At 41.7% G+C, this 18,000-nt stretch overlaps 1 protein-coding gene across 3 annotated transcripts in view; it reads right to left on the bottom strand.

Annotated features, from left to right (window-relative positions):
* The window catches only part of PALS1 (protein associated with LIN7 1, MAGUK p55 family member), a 142,715-nt gene that overhangs the window by 51,061 nt on the left and 73,654 nt on the right, over positions 1-18,000 (bottom strand). For all 3 annotated transcript variants that reach the window (XM_074955497.1, XM_074955498.1, XM_074955499.1), the window contains exons 2-3: positions 13,372-13,884; positions 1,591-1,799 (exon numbers count right to left, since the gene is read on the bottom strand). In XM_074955497.1, coding sequence (XP_074811598.1) covers positions 1,591-1,799; positions 13,372-13,738 — 576 coding nt within the window. In that variant the 5' untranslated portion in view covers positions 13,739-13,884. The remainder of the gene's footprint in view (positions 1-1,590; positions 1,800-13,371; positions 13,885-18,000) is intronic.

Below are 18,000 nucleotides of genomic sequence, written 5' to 3'. Positions count from 1 at the left end.
TTAATGACAGCCAAAAATATTTCATTAAATGCAAGGACTTCTAACAAATGAATGTAATATATTCTATTCTCTCAAAGCACAATAAATTCAATCTTACTTATTTTGTACAATATTTCTTTTGTCCTTTGCCCAGAACAGGAGGTCGCAGAATTGGCAAAGACCCTGGCACGGAGTCTTTTGGGACACCTGGGGGGTATTCCAGGAATGGGAAGGGATATGACCAGTAAAGTTTTATGTCTTGACTATTCCCTGATCACTACAGGATCAGAAGGTGAGGGAGGGGAACAACCTGCTCTAACCAGCGCTTGGGGCTGAACTGGTCCCTGGCAACCCCAAGATCTAAAGGAGAAGTGGGGAACAAGTATACATACCATCCCTTTTAAATTTATGTACTGGGCTTTTAGCATAGGGATAATTCAACTCTCTCCTACATTCTTAAACTAGATTAGGAGTCTAAGCAGTTTTCAACTGAGTTTTCAGGAAGCCTCTCTTTCTGACCATGCCTTGAAATGAAAGCTATTTGGTGACTGATAGCCATAGGAACTCTGCAAATCCATTTCTCCTGTGTCACCTGGGATCCATTAGGATAAAATAATCGGTCTGATCTTAAGCGACACTTTTAAATCAGTAGTTAAGGTAGGCATAGACCAGTGGTTCCCAAACTTGTTCTGCTGCTTGTGCAGGGAAAGCCCCTGGCGGGCCGGGACGGTTTGTTTACCTGCCGCGCCTGCAGGTTCAGCCGATCGCGACTCCCAGTGGCTGCGGTTTGCTGCTCCAGGCCAAAGGGAGCTGCTGGAAGTGGTGCGGGCCAAGGGACATACTGGCTGCCGCTTCCAGCAGCTCCCATTGGCCTGGAACAGCAAACTTCAGCCACTGGGAGCTGCGATTGGCCAAACCTGCGGACATGGTAGGTAAACAAACCGGCCCAGCCCGCCAGGGGCTTTCCCTGCATAAGCGGCAGAACACGTTTGGGAACCACTGGCATAGACGATATCACCAATCCAGATGGCCAAGCAACACTGAACTACTGAGTTATATACAACAGAATCTTTAGTCCCAAGATGCAAAGACCTAAAGATTCAAACAGTTGAAGAACTTTAAATATGGTTAAGTTTACTTCCTTCATGGATTTCATTTCGATTCATTTTCAGGGGTATCCCTGAAGTACTGTTCAAAACTCAGAAGAATGCCAAATCCATTGCAAGTGAACAATATCTACAGATACTGGATATGAAGAGCTATGAAAAATGTTCCCATTATTACTGTAGCACCCTTTCTTTCATTGCACTTAAATGGTGTAATATTTTGCACTTAAGTACTGTACTTTTTTTTGCTGTTAAATTTCTTACTACGAAAAACTGAGCTATTAACCCAAAATTGAAAGTTATTTCATTCCTGGATATAATGCTTAATTCTGGAAAAAGTGGATGCAGTAATCAGTGACTATTCATATAGTAAGATCCATTTTAATTCAACTTTGATTATTAATAACTCAGACAAGCTTGATATACACAGATAAAACTGAATATATTTCTAATTATACAAATTACAAGTTACAAAATATAGCATTGAGATGTATACTATACATACCTCTTGTGCTAGCTCCTGTGCATTGGAGATAAGAGGATATGGAGGGCTGGCTTTGTTCATGTGCACTGTGACAGCATTGTGTATCTTAAATGCATTCTGAAAATCAGTATTTTGGACAAGTTGTAAAATGAGTGAGATATCCTCTTGGCTCTGGGGGTCTACCAAAGTGTGTTGGATATACCTAAGAGAAGCTAACAGCTCCTCCACTTCTGGACGGGGGAGGGGGGGGAAAAAAAAAAGATGAGAGTTAGGTTAAGCTTATTTTGTTATGCACATTCTAAACTTTTAAGATTTGTACAAAAGATAGCAGTTCAACCTTGACTGAATGAGCAATGATGCATGCACAACTGTTCATTATTTAGTCCACTAATAATAAACCTCACACTGAAGAGCAGATCATAACTAAAGAAAAGGAAAAAAATCAATGTAATTAGGAGCAATAAAAAAGCTGATTAAAATCTTTGCAGATAAGTTCCAGATCGCAGCAGCAATTCATTCCTCACATTCTTTAGCTTCTCCAAAATAATGGGTTGCTATGAAAGGGTTTGATAATCAAAACCCATTAATAACAGATTGTAAAATATTCCCTCTTTTATGATATGAAAAAGTTAGCAGCTTTGCTAAAGTAATCTAGATGCTTTATTGAATATTTATAAATAGAGAACCCTATTTCAAATACAATCTTCTTCACACATTTACAATATTTGCATTAAAAGCTTTATTTTTGTATTAGGTACATTTGTGCCATTTCCTCTTTACAGAGTGTTTCTGACAGGAGCAAAATTAAAAATTATATGGAGCAATTCTGAACTTAAAGGTTTGAAGACAAGGGGAAGAGGAAGCAGCACAAAATAATCCTCTTACCATACTGAATTCTGTACGTTTTTAGTGTGTCAGAATAGGAAAATTCAGACTACAAATTGCTTTACCTATTAGGTTGTGAATTCTACTTGGGACATACATTTTAATAGGGTCTAATAAATTTTAGCATTGCATTTTTATACTTTACTAAATTTGCTTTTTGGGGAGAGTTTAAAAGGCTTAGATTTCTTAGCAGAAAGTAGAATTTTAGGACTGTTGCAAGAGTGTGGTATTTCAATATACAGTATTTAAAACTAATCTTAATGTTTTCATTTTGAGTGACTATAAGAAGTTAATTAGCTGTGTTACAAAAGAAAATGGAACCAATCCAGTAGAACAACTTTCTCTAGCAGGCAGCTGAGGACTGAAGCTGGAAGAAGGATAAATAAGAAGGTGACAATGCAGTATTCTATATTGAACACAAATTAAACTACGGGTGATCTGAACAGCATTTGAACCACATGAAGGCAGATTAAGACTATAAAAGCCTCTGTGGGAGAAGCCTTCCCTCTTTTCAGATTGAGGATCAGGGAATTTCTGACTATTCCCCATTGGTCATCTTCTGCCTCATGCATTTCTTCATTCTTGGGGTTTTCTAACTTCACATCTCTTGGTGCTCCTGGTAAATCTTTGAAGGGCAGATCCCAGTCTGGTAAGTAGGGTCTTGGGCATCAATGTGTGCATGCATATATATTTTTTTGCTTGTAAGATGTGCCCATTGCTCAATCATCTTTCTAAAGCGGTAGTTTCTGCTCTCTCTAAATGCTTTAAAGGCCCCTTTCATCATAAATTCTGATGAGGATTCTGGGTTCAAGTCTCTCTTGTAGGCTATAGAAAGCATCTGGCACTGTGTGCTGCTTAGAGTGTTTATCCATCACAGAACCAGAGTGGACCTGTTGGGCTTCCTGGGAAAGCTGGGTTTAGAAACAAGGTAAGACATTTTTGGGAGAGACGGGGTGAGTTATTCTAGCATTAGAGGAAGACAGAACAGGGAAATGCCTTGCATAAGGGTTGGAATTAAGTTTGTGGCTTTTCTAAAGCTCTTCTGAAGTCTTGTAGAGCTGCAATGATATTTTGTTTAGCCAGACCACTGAGGAAGGAGATGGAGTGACACTGAGTATGGAATGGAGACAGTAGACCTGGATGAAGGTGTTTTGGGGGAGATGTAGGCAACTGTCCTCTGTGTGAAACTGAGGCACGCTTTTGTACCTTTGGACCTTGAGGAGCAGTGTCTAGGATTAGGCAAAGGCAGATCCCTGGAGGAAGGGGCACTTCTTTTTGCAAAGCACAGATCGAAGACTCCCTGATTGTACAGTCACCATTTTATCCCTTTTCACGACCTTAGTGTCCCCTTTACCATCAGGGAAATGGGGGAAAGGGTATGCTGCAGCAGCTGCACTGGAGTCCAGCACCAGCTGTCCAGTCTCATCCCGTGAGACATACCATGGAGTATAGTCAGGTTACAGTAATACTGGGTATTTCATACACAAGGCCAAATGTATATTGGAATAAGGTATCCTAAGGTAATCAGTGTCTCAGCAGAAAGCTATAGATGCAGCTATGTAAAAAACCATGCTCCTGATCCCCATTCCCACAGTGGTATCTAAAGTTTGTTCTTTACTTTTCCATCCAGATCAGCTGGCAAGAATATTCACTAACAGAGCACTATCAGATGGCAAACCCCTTGTAAAACAAGTGATGTAGATCACCAAAATGATGACTGGTTCTGATGAACTAAAACATTTGGACTCTCACAGAAAAGTGAAAAATTCAGGTGCTCCAGCATGCAATTTTTTAGAAATACCTGTCCAATTAACCTGGTTACACACCTAATTACATTCAGCAATCTGACTCACATTCTGCCAGTGGGATACTAACCAGAAAAACACAATAAATGTAACTAAACACTGTATAGTTTTCTCTTTCAAGTTTACTTCGTTCCACCACTCTCCATTCACTCTCTTTGTCTATTATGTACTTTTCCTCCCACTTCTATTTATTCTCTCTAAATGTTCCTTTTCTCTTTACAAACCTAAAAATTCTCCCTCTATACAGAGCACAGCTGTACCCCCATCTGCCCACTTCCTGGCTACTTCTACATTCCCCCACCCAATCCACCAACAGTTGACTGTTTCCATCTCCCGTTTTCTTCCTAACCCCCTACAAAGTCTTGCACCCCATGTGTCCATCACACTGTCCTCCTTCGGCAGTTATTTTGCCCTGATCGTGCATATGTGTTAAAGGCCAGAGTTCTATACTGTCTATGAGACACTTGAAAGTAACAGGGAACAATCAAGGAAATGGGGAGAGACTTCATTAAGATAAAAGAGGAATGGGAGTGGAATTAGGTATTCCTACAGGGCAGGGACTTTTAAAAGATAGATGCCTGTACATCCCAATTTACCCAATTAATAAGTATTTCAGTCATATACATAAAAATCTATAATGAGCTCACTGGAAACTAATATTTTCCCAGACTCATATTTCTGAATCCTAGATTAAGGGATACATCTGTGTACAGTATACCTAATAAGCTCCAGTTCATTACCCCACCTTTCGCCAATGAGAGATCAGTCTATTACATCCACTCCCACCTTTGAACATTTTTCAATTATAAATATTTTCTTAAGACAAAAAAAAGTTAAGAAATACTACTTAAAGAAAGGTAAACCATCTCTACTCACAGAGAAAGTGAGGCTTCTTTTGGATACTGCAGGTCCATTATATATCAAAGACTATTTCTGAACCCAAATACTCCTTGTTTTATTCCCCGTTTATGAGAAAAGTTGCAGCCTTTCCTGCTAGTTTAAGAAATGGCAGGGAAGAGGTCTGAGCACTATGTAACATGTGTATTAATCAAAAATCTGGCAGGAGAAAAGAAATATGCAACTGCAGGGGAGGATTCCTGTTGCAGTTTGACATGTTAGCAGATTAGAAAAGGAGGGAAAGGAAATAATAGCGGTCATTTGTTATATTAAATACAGGTTACATACTGCATATACCTCAAAAGTGCAATATGGATAGGAGCGACAATATTAACTGAGACATGTATTGCTAATCTATGCAAATCATCTATGTCAATAGATTAATTTATTTCGTATTATTTTGGGACCTCAAGTTCTCATTAATCCTCTGCAGTACCTAGACATCTGGGTTAAGAAATAGCTATGGAGCTTTCTAATCAGAGTGTTAAAATCCAAATATATTCCTTTGCTTAAATCTCTGTATGTCACCTGGCACTTAAAAGGCATTAGAGTATAAAACAAATTATTTTCAACAATGGAAAATGAGGACAGTTTATATTAATTGGGCCAGCATTGCTATTTGTGCCTAGCACTTGTTCAGAGTTTCATTAGGGTTTTTAAAAAGCCTGTAAAATACTGATCCACTGTTCCTGTAGATTTTTAGTCACTGAGTGATAACAGTTTAATATTTTCTTCTATATTAACCCTGATGAAAAACAGCCATAATGATCATTTAAGGATTTTGGTAATACTTCTTTAAGAATTACATGATAGTGACCGGTTTCAGAGTAACAGCCATGTTAGTCTGTATTCGCAAAAAGAAAAGGAGTACTTGTGGCACCTTAGAGACTAGCCAATTTATTTGAGCATGAGCTTTCGTGAGCTACAGCTCACTTCATCGGATGTGAAGTGAAGTGAGCTGTAGCTCAAAAGCTCATGCTCAAATAAATTGGTTAGTCTCTAAGGTGCCACAAGTACTCCTTTTCTTTTTATGATAGTGACCCACTCCTGGACAACAAGGGTTGAGACAGGAAGAAGCCAAGCAGCATAACGTAGCATTCTTAGCAGATTACCAGATATGAAGTAATACTGTCGTTCAGCGTTTCTCAAACTGGGATCTGCAGACCCCTGATCAACTCCTTCCCCTCCCTCTCAGTGCCTTTTGCATGCGGGGGAGCAGCTGTTCAGCAGCATGCAGGAGGCAATGGGAAGGAGGGGGAGCAGCGGGGACAGGGTGCGCTTGAGGGAGGGAAGAGGTGGGGCAGGGGTGGAGCGGGGCGAGGGGGAAAGAGTGAAGTGGGTGTGGGGCCTGGGGGTGAGTGGGCAGCTTGGGGGGCCGTGAAAAAATTTAAATAAAAATGGGGGTCCTCAGGTTGCTCAAAGTTTGAGAACTGTTGCTGTAGTTTTAAACACATCTAATTCCTTTTTTAAAAAATCATTGATTATGAACCTCATGGCAACTGAAGCTGTTTATTATTAAAATTAGCATGATGGCCTCTGAAAGGAAGGCATTCAATATGTTTTCAACAAAAGAGCTGAACTGCTCATAATGGACTCCCACACTCCCCCATCATATTTGATTTTTTTTTTAAATGTATTCTTAAACTAGCTTTTTCTTCACTCACTAAGCTAAACAGGGGAGACAGCTTTCAGAATGACACAGTCTTATTTTGAAGTTCAGCAAAACTGTCAGTTCTTAGATGAATCCAGAATGTGGGGGAAAAGGACATGCATACAAGTTAAAGCCCTAGGAAAGGACAGCATAATTGTTGTAGAGCCTTTTTGTGGGTTACTTTCTTGTCTTCTCCATTATATTACAACTTGGAGATTCTAGCTGTATTAGTGGTTCCTCTGACTATTACAGAGTTAAAGGTCACACAATTTAATCTGAAATGCAGTTTTCCTTAGATTTGCAGTACATAAAAACATAAGAATGGCCATACTGGGTCAGACCAAAGGTCCATCCAACCCAGTATCCTGTCTACCAACAGTAGCCAATGCCAGGTGCCCCAGAGGGAGTGAATCTAACAGGTAATGATCAAGTGATCTCTCTCCTGCCATCCATCTCCACCCTCTGACAAACAGAGGCTAGGGACACCATTCCTACCCAGCCTGGCTGATAGCCATTCATGGACTTAACCTCCATGAATTTATCCAGTTCTCTTTTAAACCCTGTTATAGTCCTAGTCTTCACAACCTTCTCAGGCAAGGAGTTCCACAGGTTTACTGTGCACTGAGTGAAGAAGAACTTCCTTTTTACTTGTTTTAAACTTGCTGCCCATTAATTTCATTTGGTAGCCCCTAGTTCTTATATTATGGGAACAAGTAAATAACTTTTCCTTATTCACTTTCTCCACACCATTCATGATTTTATATACCTCTATCATATCCCCCCCCTTAGTCGCCTCTTTTCCAAGCTGAAAAGTCCTAGCCTCTTTAATCTCTCCTCATATGAGACCCGTTCCAAACCCCTAATCATTTTAGTTGCCCTTTTCTGAAACCTTTTTCAATGCCAGTGTATCTTTTTTTGAGATGAGGGGACCACATCTGTACGCAGTATTCAAGATGTGGGCGTACCATGTATTTATATAAGGGCAATAAGATATTCTCCATCTTATTCTCTATCCCTTTTTTAATGATTCCTAACATCCCATTTGCTTTTTTGACTGCCGCTGCACACTAAGTGGATGTCTTCAGAGAACTATCCACGATGACTCCAAGATCTTTCTCCTGATTAGTTGTAGCTAAATTAGCCCCCATCATATTGTATGTATAGTTGAGGTTATTTTTTCCAATGTGCATTACTTTACATTTATCCACATTAAATTTCATTTGCCATTTTGTTGCCCAATCACTTAGCTTTGTGAGATCTTTTTGAAGTTCTTCACAGTCTGCTTTGGTCCTAACTATTCTGAGCAGTTTAGTATCCTCTGCAAACTTTGCCACCTCACTGTTTACCCCTTTCTCCAGATCATTTATGAATAAGTTGAATCGGATTTGTCCTAGGACTGAGCCTTGGGGAACACCACTAGTTACCCCTCTCCATTCTGAAAATTTACCATTTATTCCGACCCTTTGTTCCCGTAGAAGAACAGTAGTAATAGCAGTAGTAGTAGTTCCACTAGCACCTCAGATTTGACCCGTGACCTCAATGTCATCCTACACTGGGTATTAACCATATGCAGCTACTAACATGTTGTCATTCCTTCAGATCAGGATGAAACAGTTGCCTGTGCAACCTTGATTCAGCCCCTTTGTATGTGTGCACTCTGATAGTCTTTAATGATATGATCACACTATTTTCCACAAGACCCCACCTCTTTCAGTGCACAAGATTGTGCTCAATTAATGAGCAACTAATCAATATTTTCTTTTATTCTGTTCAATGTCTGGTCCTAGGCCTTATTTACTGAACACTATTCAAACCCTGCTTTTCTAGAGCACTTATCACTATGATATCCTAGTGCTCTAGTGAGTATCTCAACCTTTTTGATACCAGGGACTGGCTTGCTGCCTCCGCTGGTCCATGGACTGGTCTTTGAGAAACACTGCTCCAGTGGACAAGCGCTAGAATGAGATGAGACACTTAACCAGAGGATTTCACAAACATTTGATGACAGCAGAAGAAAGTGAGACTTAGGATACTTGGGCTCCATTCCAGCCACTGGAAGCAAGTGTGCTCTTGTGGGCACAAACTCTTCTGCCTGTTTCCTCCAACCCTGACCCCTCTGCTCCATTTCCTCTAATGGGTCCTAGTTCTCTCTCTTTTCCTCCCCAGATCCTTGTCCCAGTCCCAATCGCCACTCCTCCACAGGTTCATCATAGTCCCAGTACCCCTAGCCCAGACAGACAGTTTATTCCCCCTCCAGCCTAGCTGTCGAAGTCCAAATTCCCCTGGCTCCCAGTCCCCTCCCTCCCACTCCAACTTCTTGTCCCCCCCGTCTCCTTGCCCCCAGATTCCTCCTCCTAGAGCCTCATCTGATCTCTCCCCCCCTCCCCCCACTGGTTGGTTTCCAGTCCCTCTCCCTTCACTGGGCTCCTCATCCAATCTCAGTCCTTCACGCCTTCCTGTCCCAGTCTCTCTGCCCACTGAATACCAGTTCTATCCCAACTCTTCATCCAATCTTAGTATGACCCTTCCCATTTCTCTCACCAGCTACCAGCCTATTGCTCAACCTCAGTCCGAGCTTCCCCTTTCCCCCAAGCTCCCAGTTCTAGTCTCCTAGCCCAATGAGTTGCAATCTGCCTTCAACTACCACCCAGCTCTCAGTCTCCTTCCTAGCCAGTCCCAGTCTCTCCCTTGCAACTCAGTTACTGTATCTCTTCTCCTCCCTGTCCCCCCAATTCCAGTTGCAGTCTACTTTTCCTTTCCTTTCCTGCTGGTCCTGCTCTTGTCCCCGCTGCATTATAATCAGAGAGTCTTCCTCCTCCACGATACAGCTGTGCTAGCTGGGGTGGGGAGGAGGGCGGGGGAAGGCTGCATGCCGAGTCCTCGCTCCTCCCCACTCCTTCCTGCCCCTGAACATCGCAAGCCAGCTGACTGCCGTGGGCAGGAGCAAGGACGCAGCATGCCCACCCCTCCCGCCCCCGCCTCCTGCCCACAGCAATCAGCTGGCTTGTGGTGTTCAGGAGGCAGGGGGAGCCTGCCGGCCATGTCCTTGCTCCTCCCCCCTCCGTCCTGAACGCCGCAAGCCAGCTGATTGCTGCGGGTAGGAGGCGGGGGGGGGGGGAAAGAGGAGTGAGGACGTGGCGTGTGGAGTAAAGGGGGAGGAGGGGAGGAAGAAGAAGGGGGTTAAAGGTGGGGGCTTGGGGGAAGGAGTGGAGTGGGCGGGCCGAGGGTTGAGCCCCCCATCCCTGGTGCTTGCAGAGTAGGGGAAGCTGCTGCTGTGCAACGTGCTTCTCCTAGCCTGAAGCACCTTCAGCCTCCTTGCCTGCCTCATTGTCTCCAGTGCCAGTGGGCTGTGCCTGTGTGGGGTAAGGCGGGGTACTTCCCAACTACAGTACTGTAGTAAAGTGTATGGCAAAATTTTTTTTCCCTGGAACCTAACACCCCCCCCCCCCGCCCCATTTACATTCATTCTTATGGGGAAGCTGGATTCGCTTAACATAGTTTCACTTAGTGTCGCATTTTTCAGGAACACAACTACAACGATAAGTGAGGAGTTACTGTACTACGTGGGACTGTCACTTTCCTAACAGAAACTATAGGCCTCTTCCTATTATATGTGGTTACTGACTGGCAGATATTCAAATTGCCATTGTATTGCAATAAAGAAATGCTTCCAAATCCATAGCACATTACATAAGGGATAACTTCCAATGGATGTGCATTTCTGACAAAAACATCCAAATAGCTTAAAGCTAATTTCCCTTTCTCCAAGCAGAAACTGCAAATTGCTACACCAGTCTAAAATCACTACAATTAAATCCTGTCTGCATCTCAAAGAAATAGCAATTTCTGCTCTTGATATCCAATTGAATGAACAATTGATCTTCTGTCTCCTTATACTGTTCAATAGCAACCTCTGCATCTAATTAAGAATAAACTTGTTCTGAAAGGAATCTCTTGACCAGAATGATGGCTGCAGTGCAGAGTTTGGAAGATGTGAATGAGTTAGACTGGTATCCTATGGATCCCCCACTTTACAGTTCATAAGGGATTATAAAATTGCCAGAGATGGACATATCCTGAATATCTAGCCAGACTACTCTGAGGACCTAACCAGAGATCCAGGTAGCACTTGATATGCAAGGCGGCAACATCCCTTTTGGCTTTGCTGTTTGAGTTGGTGGGAAATAGCTCAGTTGTAGATGTTCAGGATTATTTTCTTTTCTCTGTTCATAAATATGAGCAAAGAGGGAAAGAGTGGTACTGTACACCATGTAAGAGAATCTCTGCACCTGATTTAAAGGGACAAGAGTCTATTATATTGGTCCCAGAAGCATTTTTTCTTTAAACACAAGGTTAATCTTTACCAACTAGATTGCCACAAACTCCTAATTACCTTTCTGGCTGGGAAAACGCCTACAACTAATAGAACTAGCGGACAAACCCTTTAATGCAAACAAAAACTTTCTGCCCAACAGAAGAAAGACAGGGAATAGTTATATAAAAAAGTTTAACTGTTTAGTTCTGGAATTAAATTTATTTTTACTTATCACTTGTTAACTATGTTTGCACTGTTTAGTTTAAAAGCTAATAAAATATTTCAGCAATCTACAAAAAGTAACTTTTTTCATCCACTAATTTAAAAAGACAACTTTCATTAGAAAGTTACACAGACAAGAGTTAAAAAATTTACTTATGCAGAGCCTACGAAAGCTCAGCACATCAGCATTTGAACCAGAGGTATCTGGCTGCACATAAGTGACCACATGTCGTGGGCTAGAAAGGGTTCAGTAAGAACGCAGGACGCTTGGGAGTGGTGATGACGAGAGAAAAACAAAAGGATACCAGTTTTTGCTAACCTTATTGGGAGACAGGGGGAGGGCCTCTAACAACCAAGATATGGTCACTTTAATCAAAGTCAGCTTTTTGGGGGTGTAGTGTTTTCTCTGAATACAATAAAGAGTTAAGGAGCTGTTGCGGTAAAGAATCAATTCGACTAATAATTTTGCATTGTCAATGAGCAGATACTACTTCCTTTTCCACATTCATCTTATTTTATGTTCACCGTGGCTCTCCTTTTGAAAATGAAAGATTCTGAACAATCTGAAAGAAATTTATAACTGAAACAACTGAAAGTGAGCATTAGCTGCACAGTTATATTAATTCAGCATACTATTTACACGTCTTCCTGTCCAGTTGTAACAGTGTGACTCTCAAACTATAGAATTATGTGAATTAAGAATACAGATTACCAACAGGATTATGCTTGAAATGTTAAAATAAAATGATTTACTGTCATGAAATATGACCCTGTCTGCATTAACAACATACTTTGATGTGTCTAAAATGGAATTTGTGTGTTTGACTTCTAAGGCTATATGCTAGACTAACAAAGGAGGCTGAAGGAATCTCATATAGTTTTCAACACTGTCACCACAGGGGAGAGTGTTATAAATTCAATGATTACAACCCAATGAGTCTCCATGAGTCCAACTGCCCAAACAATGGGGCAGCTATCAAAGATGTATTCTCCTGGATAGGCATTGTAGATGCCCAGGTTGACTGGAAAAAACCAGTCTGAGGCACCAGGAAACATATTGGATGGACCCTGAACACAGACACTATTGAGCAGTATGGTATTTGGGCTCAAACACCTACATGGAAAGTGAGATCTTCCCTAAAACACAGTTTGTGTGAGAGAGAGGGGACATACAGAAAGAAAAGGGGAAGATCAAGAACAGCAGGGCATGCTGTTAGCTGTGACTTCTTGGCCTTCAAGGAGAATGAGAGTTGGGTCACTTCTGTTACTGTCATTTAAGAGGGTAACAATTTTTTTTTGTAATGAAACATAACTGATAAGACTAAATATGCATGTAGACTGTTGCTTTAAAACATTTGTTTTCTAATGCTTTGATCCAACTGCTAAATAAAACTTAAGAAGGCTGTTGGGTCAATATAATTGGTCACAGATTGCTGAAGTGAACAAACACAGGGGCCTAAAACCCATTCAGGCCTGCAGGGTGACAAGCGATCATGGGGTAGTATACCTGAGCCCAACAGAAGAGTGAAAGAATCACGAGATTCCACTCTGAGAAAGAGGAGGCGGTCCTGTAACTGGAATACTACCCAGACATTAAAAATTGGTTTGGAATGTGTGTCTAATTAATGGTCATGAATGTATACTCCAGCAATCAATTGTTTACTACAACTCCATTAGGAGCTGTAACTTAAATATACATTTGAAGGTAGTCAGACACGGACAAATCCAAAATATTTTCCAGCAGGCCTTAAATGAGGAGGACAAAAAAAAAGTAAAATTAAAATGTATAATTTATACTATCGATTAAATTTCCATCACTAACAGAATTTTGTTGGATCTGTACTATCTTCAACTTTTACTGGAAACTGCAGGCTGGAATTTAAGTGTTTCTTTCCACCAACAGAGGTTGAAAACTGTGTCTTATTGCTGTAACTCTCTCATAAGCCTAACCAGCTAATGTTTTCTGGCCTAAAACAGCATTTGCAGATAAACAAGTATTTTTCCTCTAGCTTATACTTTTTACCTACCTAGTATTTTCACAGCATAATGAGGACTCTCCAGAATGACTCCTTCTTCTGTGTCAAACATAGGATTATCTATTCCAGTTTTGGGAGGAATCTGTGCTAGTTTCTTAAGCCTCATTGAAGCAGTAAGGTCTAGTTCTTGTTTCTTTCCTTCTTCTTCTCGCCTGCGCCTCATGTCCTCCTGTTGCTGGCGAATCCGCTCAAGTTGAGCACTTCGTCGTACTGGCATCATCCTGGAGCCCAAATCCCCAGGGCAATCAACAGCCATCTCTCTGTGCTTCTGAGGTTCCTCAGGAGATGCAAGCTCCACATTTTTTGTTTCATTGTCAGAATCTTCTGTAACATGTCCATTCATATGAGAAGTTGTCATGGCTATTTATAGTAATCTGTACCACCGCTCACATACAAATTCTGTTACAAAGCCAGTTTTCTTCATGCTCCCACTTAAAAGCCATTATAATTTCAAAGGATATTGCATCAGAAGACCAAGGTTGAAGAAATAGCCAGCAAAGAAATCTAGTGAAAAAATGAATAATTGAGTTACTAAACAAGAAAAACAGTAAGACTTTTATAACTTCCTGACCCTGACATTTTTCTCTATGTTTATATAGCGCACTTTTCCCCAACTCAAGCATTGTTTAATGTAGCAGCCACACAATTAACAGTTTAGTAGCCTTCGCACACTGTTTATAAAAATTAGAAGACTGTTCTGTTAAACAAAGTTCATAATATTTCCAGATGAAATTTCCAGTAAAGATTTTGCACTTAATGTACAAGATTACAAACTGGCAGTTTTCTGAAACTTGCCTTTCACAGTTCTTACATTTTTCCTTTCATTCTGAAGGACTGCAAGACATTTCTCAAGCTATTCCACCAATCCTACAAATACTTATATATGAATGTGGTCACAGAGTTTAATGAGGCTATGCACATGTGTAAAGATATTCACATGTGTAAGTGTTCCCAGGACTGGGGCGTTTCCATACAAGAATTACTTCACCTACCACTAAAGGCAACGTAGAAGACAGCTGCTGTTTGAAAGGGAACAGCATAAACTTCACAACAGTTTTGAACACATAGTAAAAGATACTGTATCCAGCTGAAATGGAAAGGGGAATTAAGTGGACTGAATGAAATTCACTAGGACTGGCGTTTGACCATTACTGATAATCCTGTTTTCATCAAAAGTGTCTTGAGGATGTTGTCAGGACCCATTTTCACACTTCATGTAAAATTTTATGTCTATCCTATAAAGGTTTTTATACCACACTCAGCACTGTGACATCTGAATCCCTCACACTAGTGTATTAAGTGATACTATTAACATCTGTCATGTGTGGATTGTTTTCTCTGTCATCTCCCTACAGGGAGAATTATCTGTTCAGTGTAGTGATTTGGTATGACTTGTTGTCTCTTATATTTCATTTAGTTTTTCCTTTGTTATGTCTATTGGAGAAGGCAGGTCAAAGTGCACATATCAGTTGGAACAAAAGTTATTAGGGCTGGGTGAATAAATGAATATTTTGGTTCTCTGGCAATTACAGAAAGTTTCTGAACCAAAACCAAAACTTTTTGGTGAATCAAAAAGTCAGAAATATTTGGGTCGGGTTGAAACAAAGTTTCATTTTGACCTAACTCAATTTTTCATTTTGGTAGTGGGCATTTTAACAAAAGCAAAGGAAAACTGGATTCACAAAACTGCTGGAAGAGGAAAAAGAGGTGTATGATGCTCTCCTTTAACTTTTAACTGGGTGGCTAGGGCACTCAGAGGGGATGTGGGAAACCCAAATTCAACTCCCCCTTCTGATGATGTGAATTTGGGTCTCCAACATTGAAGGAGAGTGGGCTGTCATGGGATATTCTGTTATGCAGCTTTCTCCATTTCACCTGTTGAAGTCATTCCACTTTGTATAAATAAATAGTCATTAATGCAGAGACTTGAACTTGGGTCTTCTATATACTTGTTGAGTGAGCTAACCACCAGACTGCAGAATCATTTTTACTCTTTCCTTGATCCAGTGATGAACAGTGAACTCGCCAAGGATGTAGGAGACCCAAGATAAAAACCTGCTCCAATGATTACTTATTTATACGAAGTGTAATTGCTTCACCAGGCAAAATGGAGAAAACTCCATTACAGAATATCCCATCATAGCCCAGGAGACAGGGCACTCTCCTGCAACATGGGAGACCCAAGCTCAAATTCTCTCTCACAAAGAAGGGAATTGAATCTGGGTCTCCCACACTCCAGGTGAGTGCCCTAACCACTGGGCTAAAAGGCATAAGGAGGACACCTCTTCCAGATATTTTGTGAAATTTAGTCCTCGTTTGCTTTTGTTAAAAATGCCTGAAATCCAAATGAAAAGTTTTGAGTTGTGTCAAACTGAAGTGTTTGGTTTGGACATTTCCAAAACATTTTGATTTTTTTGGTTTGGTTGAAACTATTCAGCAAGCTTGACAAAAATTTGCAGTTTCAGGTTGACTGAAACTGCATTTTTCAGATACTTCTAGCTGTGATAGTCCTGAGTTTTAAGAACGTAAGAACAGCCATACTGTGTCAGACCAAAGGTCCATCAAGCCCAGTATACTGTCCTCTGACAGCGGCCAATGGCAGGTGCCCCAAAGGGAATGAACAGACGGGTTATCATCAAGTGATCCATGCCTTGTCACCCAATCCCAGCTTATGGCTAACAGAGGCTAGGGACACCAATGGCTAATAGCCACTGATGGACCTATCTTCCATGAATCTATCTAGCTCCCTTTTGAACGCTGTTATAGTATTGGCCTTCACAACACCCTCTGGCAAGGAGTTCCACAGGTTGACAGTGCGTTGCATGAAAAAATACTTTCTTGTGTTTGTTTTAAACCTGCTACCTATTAATTTCATGCTGTGGCCCCTTGTTCTTGTATTATGAGTAAATAACACTTCCTTATTTACTTTCTCTATACCACTCATGATTTTATAGACCTCTATCATATTCTCCCTTAGTCATCTCTTTAAATATTAGTTTGTTCCACAGTCCCAGACTAGTTCCCAAGAAAGCTGTCATGTTTTACCTCATGGTAGGAAGTTCCAATCCCTGAGGAATGGAGTTGTCGGCAACGGTCCTACTGCTAGAGCTTTAAGTCATTTTTAGACATCCTGACCTAAACACCTAGAAGATAAGGACTGACAATTCGAATTTCATTGTGCTGCTGGATCAGTGATATGATTAATACATTTCATCATATATATTGGTTGGTTGCAAAGTAAAATCATGTTGACTATGACTGGCTAAGTACTACTAATGAGAAGCGAGATGGAGACAATTCTTCCTCTGAAGCCAAGGCTACTTTCTCTGAAGTGCACAAAAGCAGCCAACAATCTTCCATTTTCCCTCACTTACACTGTATGAGCAGTCACTATGGTGCAAGTCCTGGTTCTATTGAGCTCCATAGTCCAGCCTGTCTCTGTGATCTACAAGTGTAACAAAGTTCTTAAGGGGAACTTCCCAGGGAAGGTGGCTGAGGTAGGGGCAGCACACTGACAAGTGGACACGTGAAACAGGGACAGCTGGGAGGTAATGACAACAGTAAGCTTTCAGAGATATAGCTTCCACATAGTGGTTCTGTGCACTGCTTTCAACAGAGACTCTCACTGTTAATTCTTTCCTCACGAGCACCTGGTCTCTTTTACATAATCCCTCTCATTCTCCACAAGGAATTTTATCTCGCCCTACCTCCAGGCTGGGGAGAGGAGGATGGAGCCCAAGATTCTCTCCCCCATCTCCTCCAGCTGGTGTGGGCTCATCTGGGCTTCCTGAGAGGCTGACGGGAGGGCTTTTCTTTCTGGAGCCCTGGAGAGAGGGACCTAGAAGGTCAACTGGCTGCCATGCAACTAGACATGCAAAACTCTACAGTGCACTTCCTGCATATCTCCAACCAGCCCTGAGCTGGGAGGGAGAAGGAAGGACAGCAAGACCCCAAAAAGCCAGTGTGACAAAGTTCCTGCTCCACCTTGGTGGGTCTTGCGCTTATTGGCGGATTTGCTTGCCTTGGAGATTCACGGCAGCCCTCAGCTTGGCCGTGTTTCTGAATTCACAGTCCAGGTCGACTCCTCCTATGTCTGACCAGGAGTTGGGAGGATTTGGGGGGAATCCAGGCCCGCCCTCTACTCCAGGTTCCAGCCCAGGGCCCTGTGGAATGCAGCTGTCTACAGTGCCTCCTGGAACAGCTGTGCGACAGCTACAACTCCCTGGGCTACTTCCCTATGGCCTCCTCCCAACACCTTCTTTATTCTCACCATAGGACCTTCCTCCTGGTGTCTGATAATGCTTGTACACCTCAGTCCTCCAACAATCCGCGTTCTCACTCTCAGCTCCTAGTGCCTCTTGCTCCCAGTTCCTCACACGCACACCACAAACTGAAGTGAGCTCCTTTTTAAAACCCAGGTGCCCTGATTAACCTGTCTTAATTGATTCTAGCAGCTTCTTGATTGGCTGCAGGTGTTCTAATCAGCCTGTCTTAATTGTTTCCAGAAGGTTCCTGATTGTTCTGAAACCTTCCCTGTTACCTTACCCAGGGAAAAGGGACCTACTTAGCCTGGGGCTAATATATCTGCCTTCTATTACTCTCCTATAGCCATCTGGCCGA

Source organism: Natator depressus, chromosome 6 (genome assembly GCF_965152275.1).
Source record: "Natator depressus isolate rNatDep1 chromosome 6, rNatDep2.hap1, whole genome shotgun sequence".
Classification (NCBI taxonomy): Eukaryota; Metazoa; Chordata; order Testudines; family Cheloniidae; genus Natator; species Natator depressus.
Note: the sequence above shows the minus strand (reverse complement) of the source record. Positions and strands in the feature narration are given on the sequence as shown.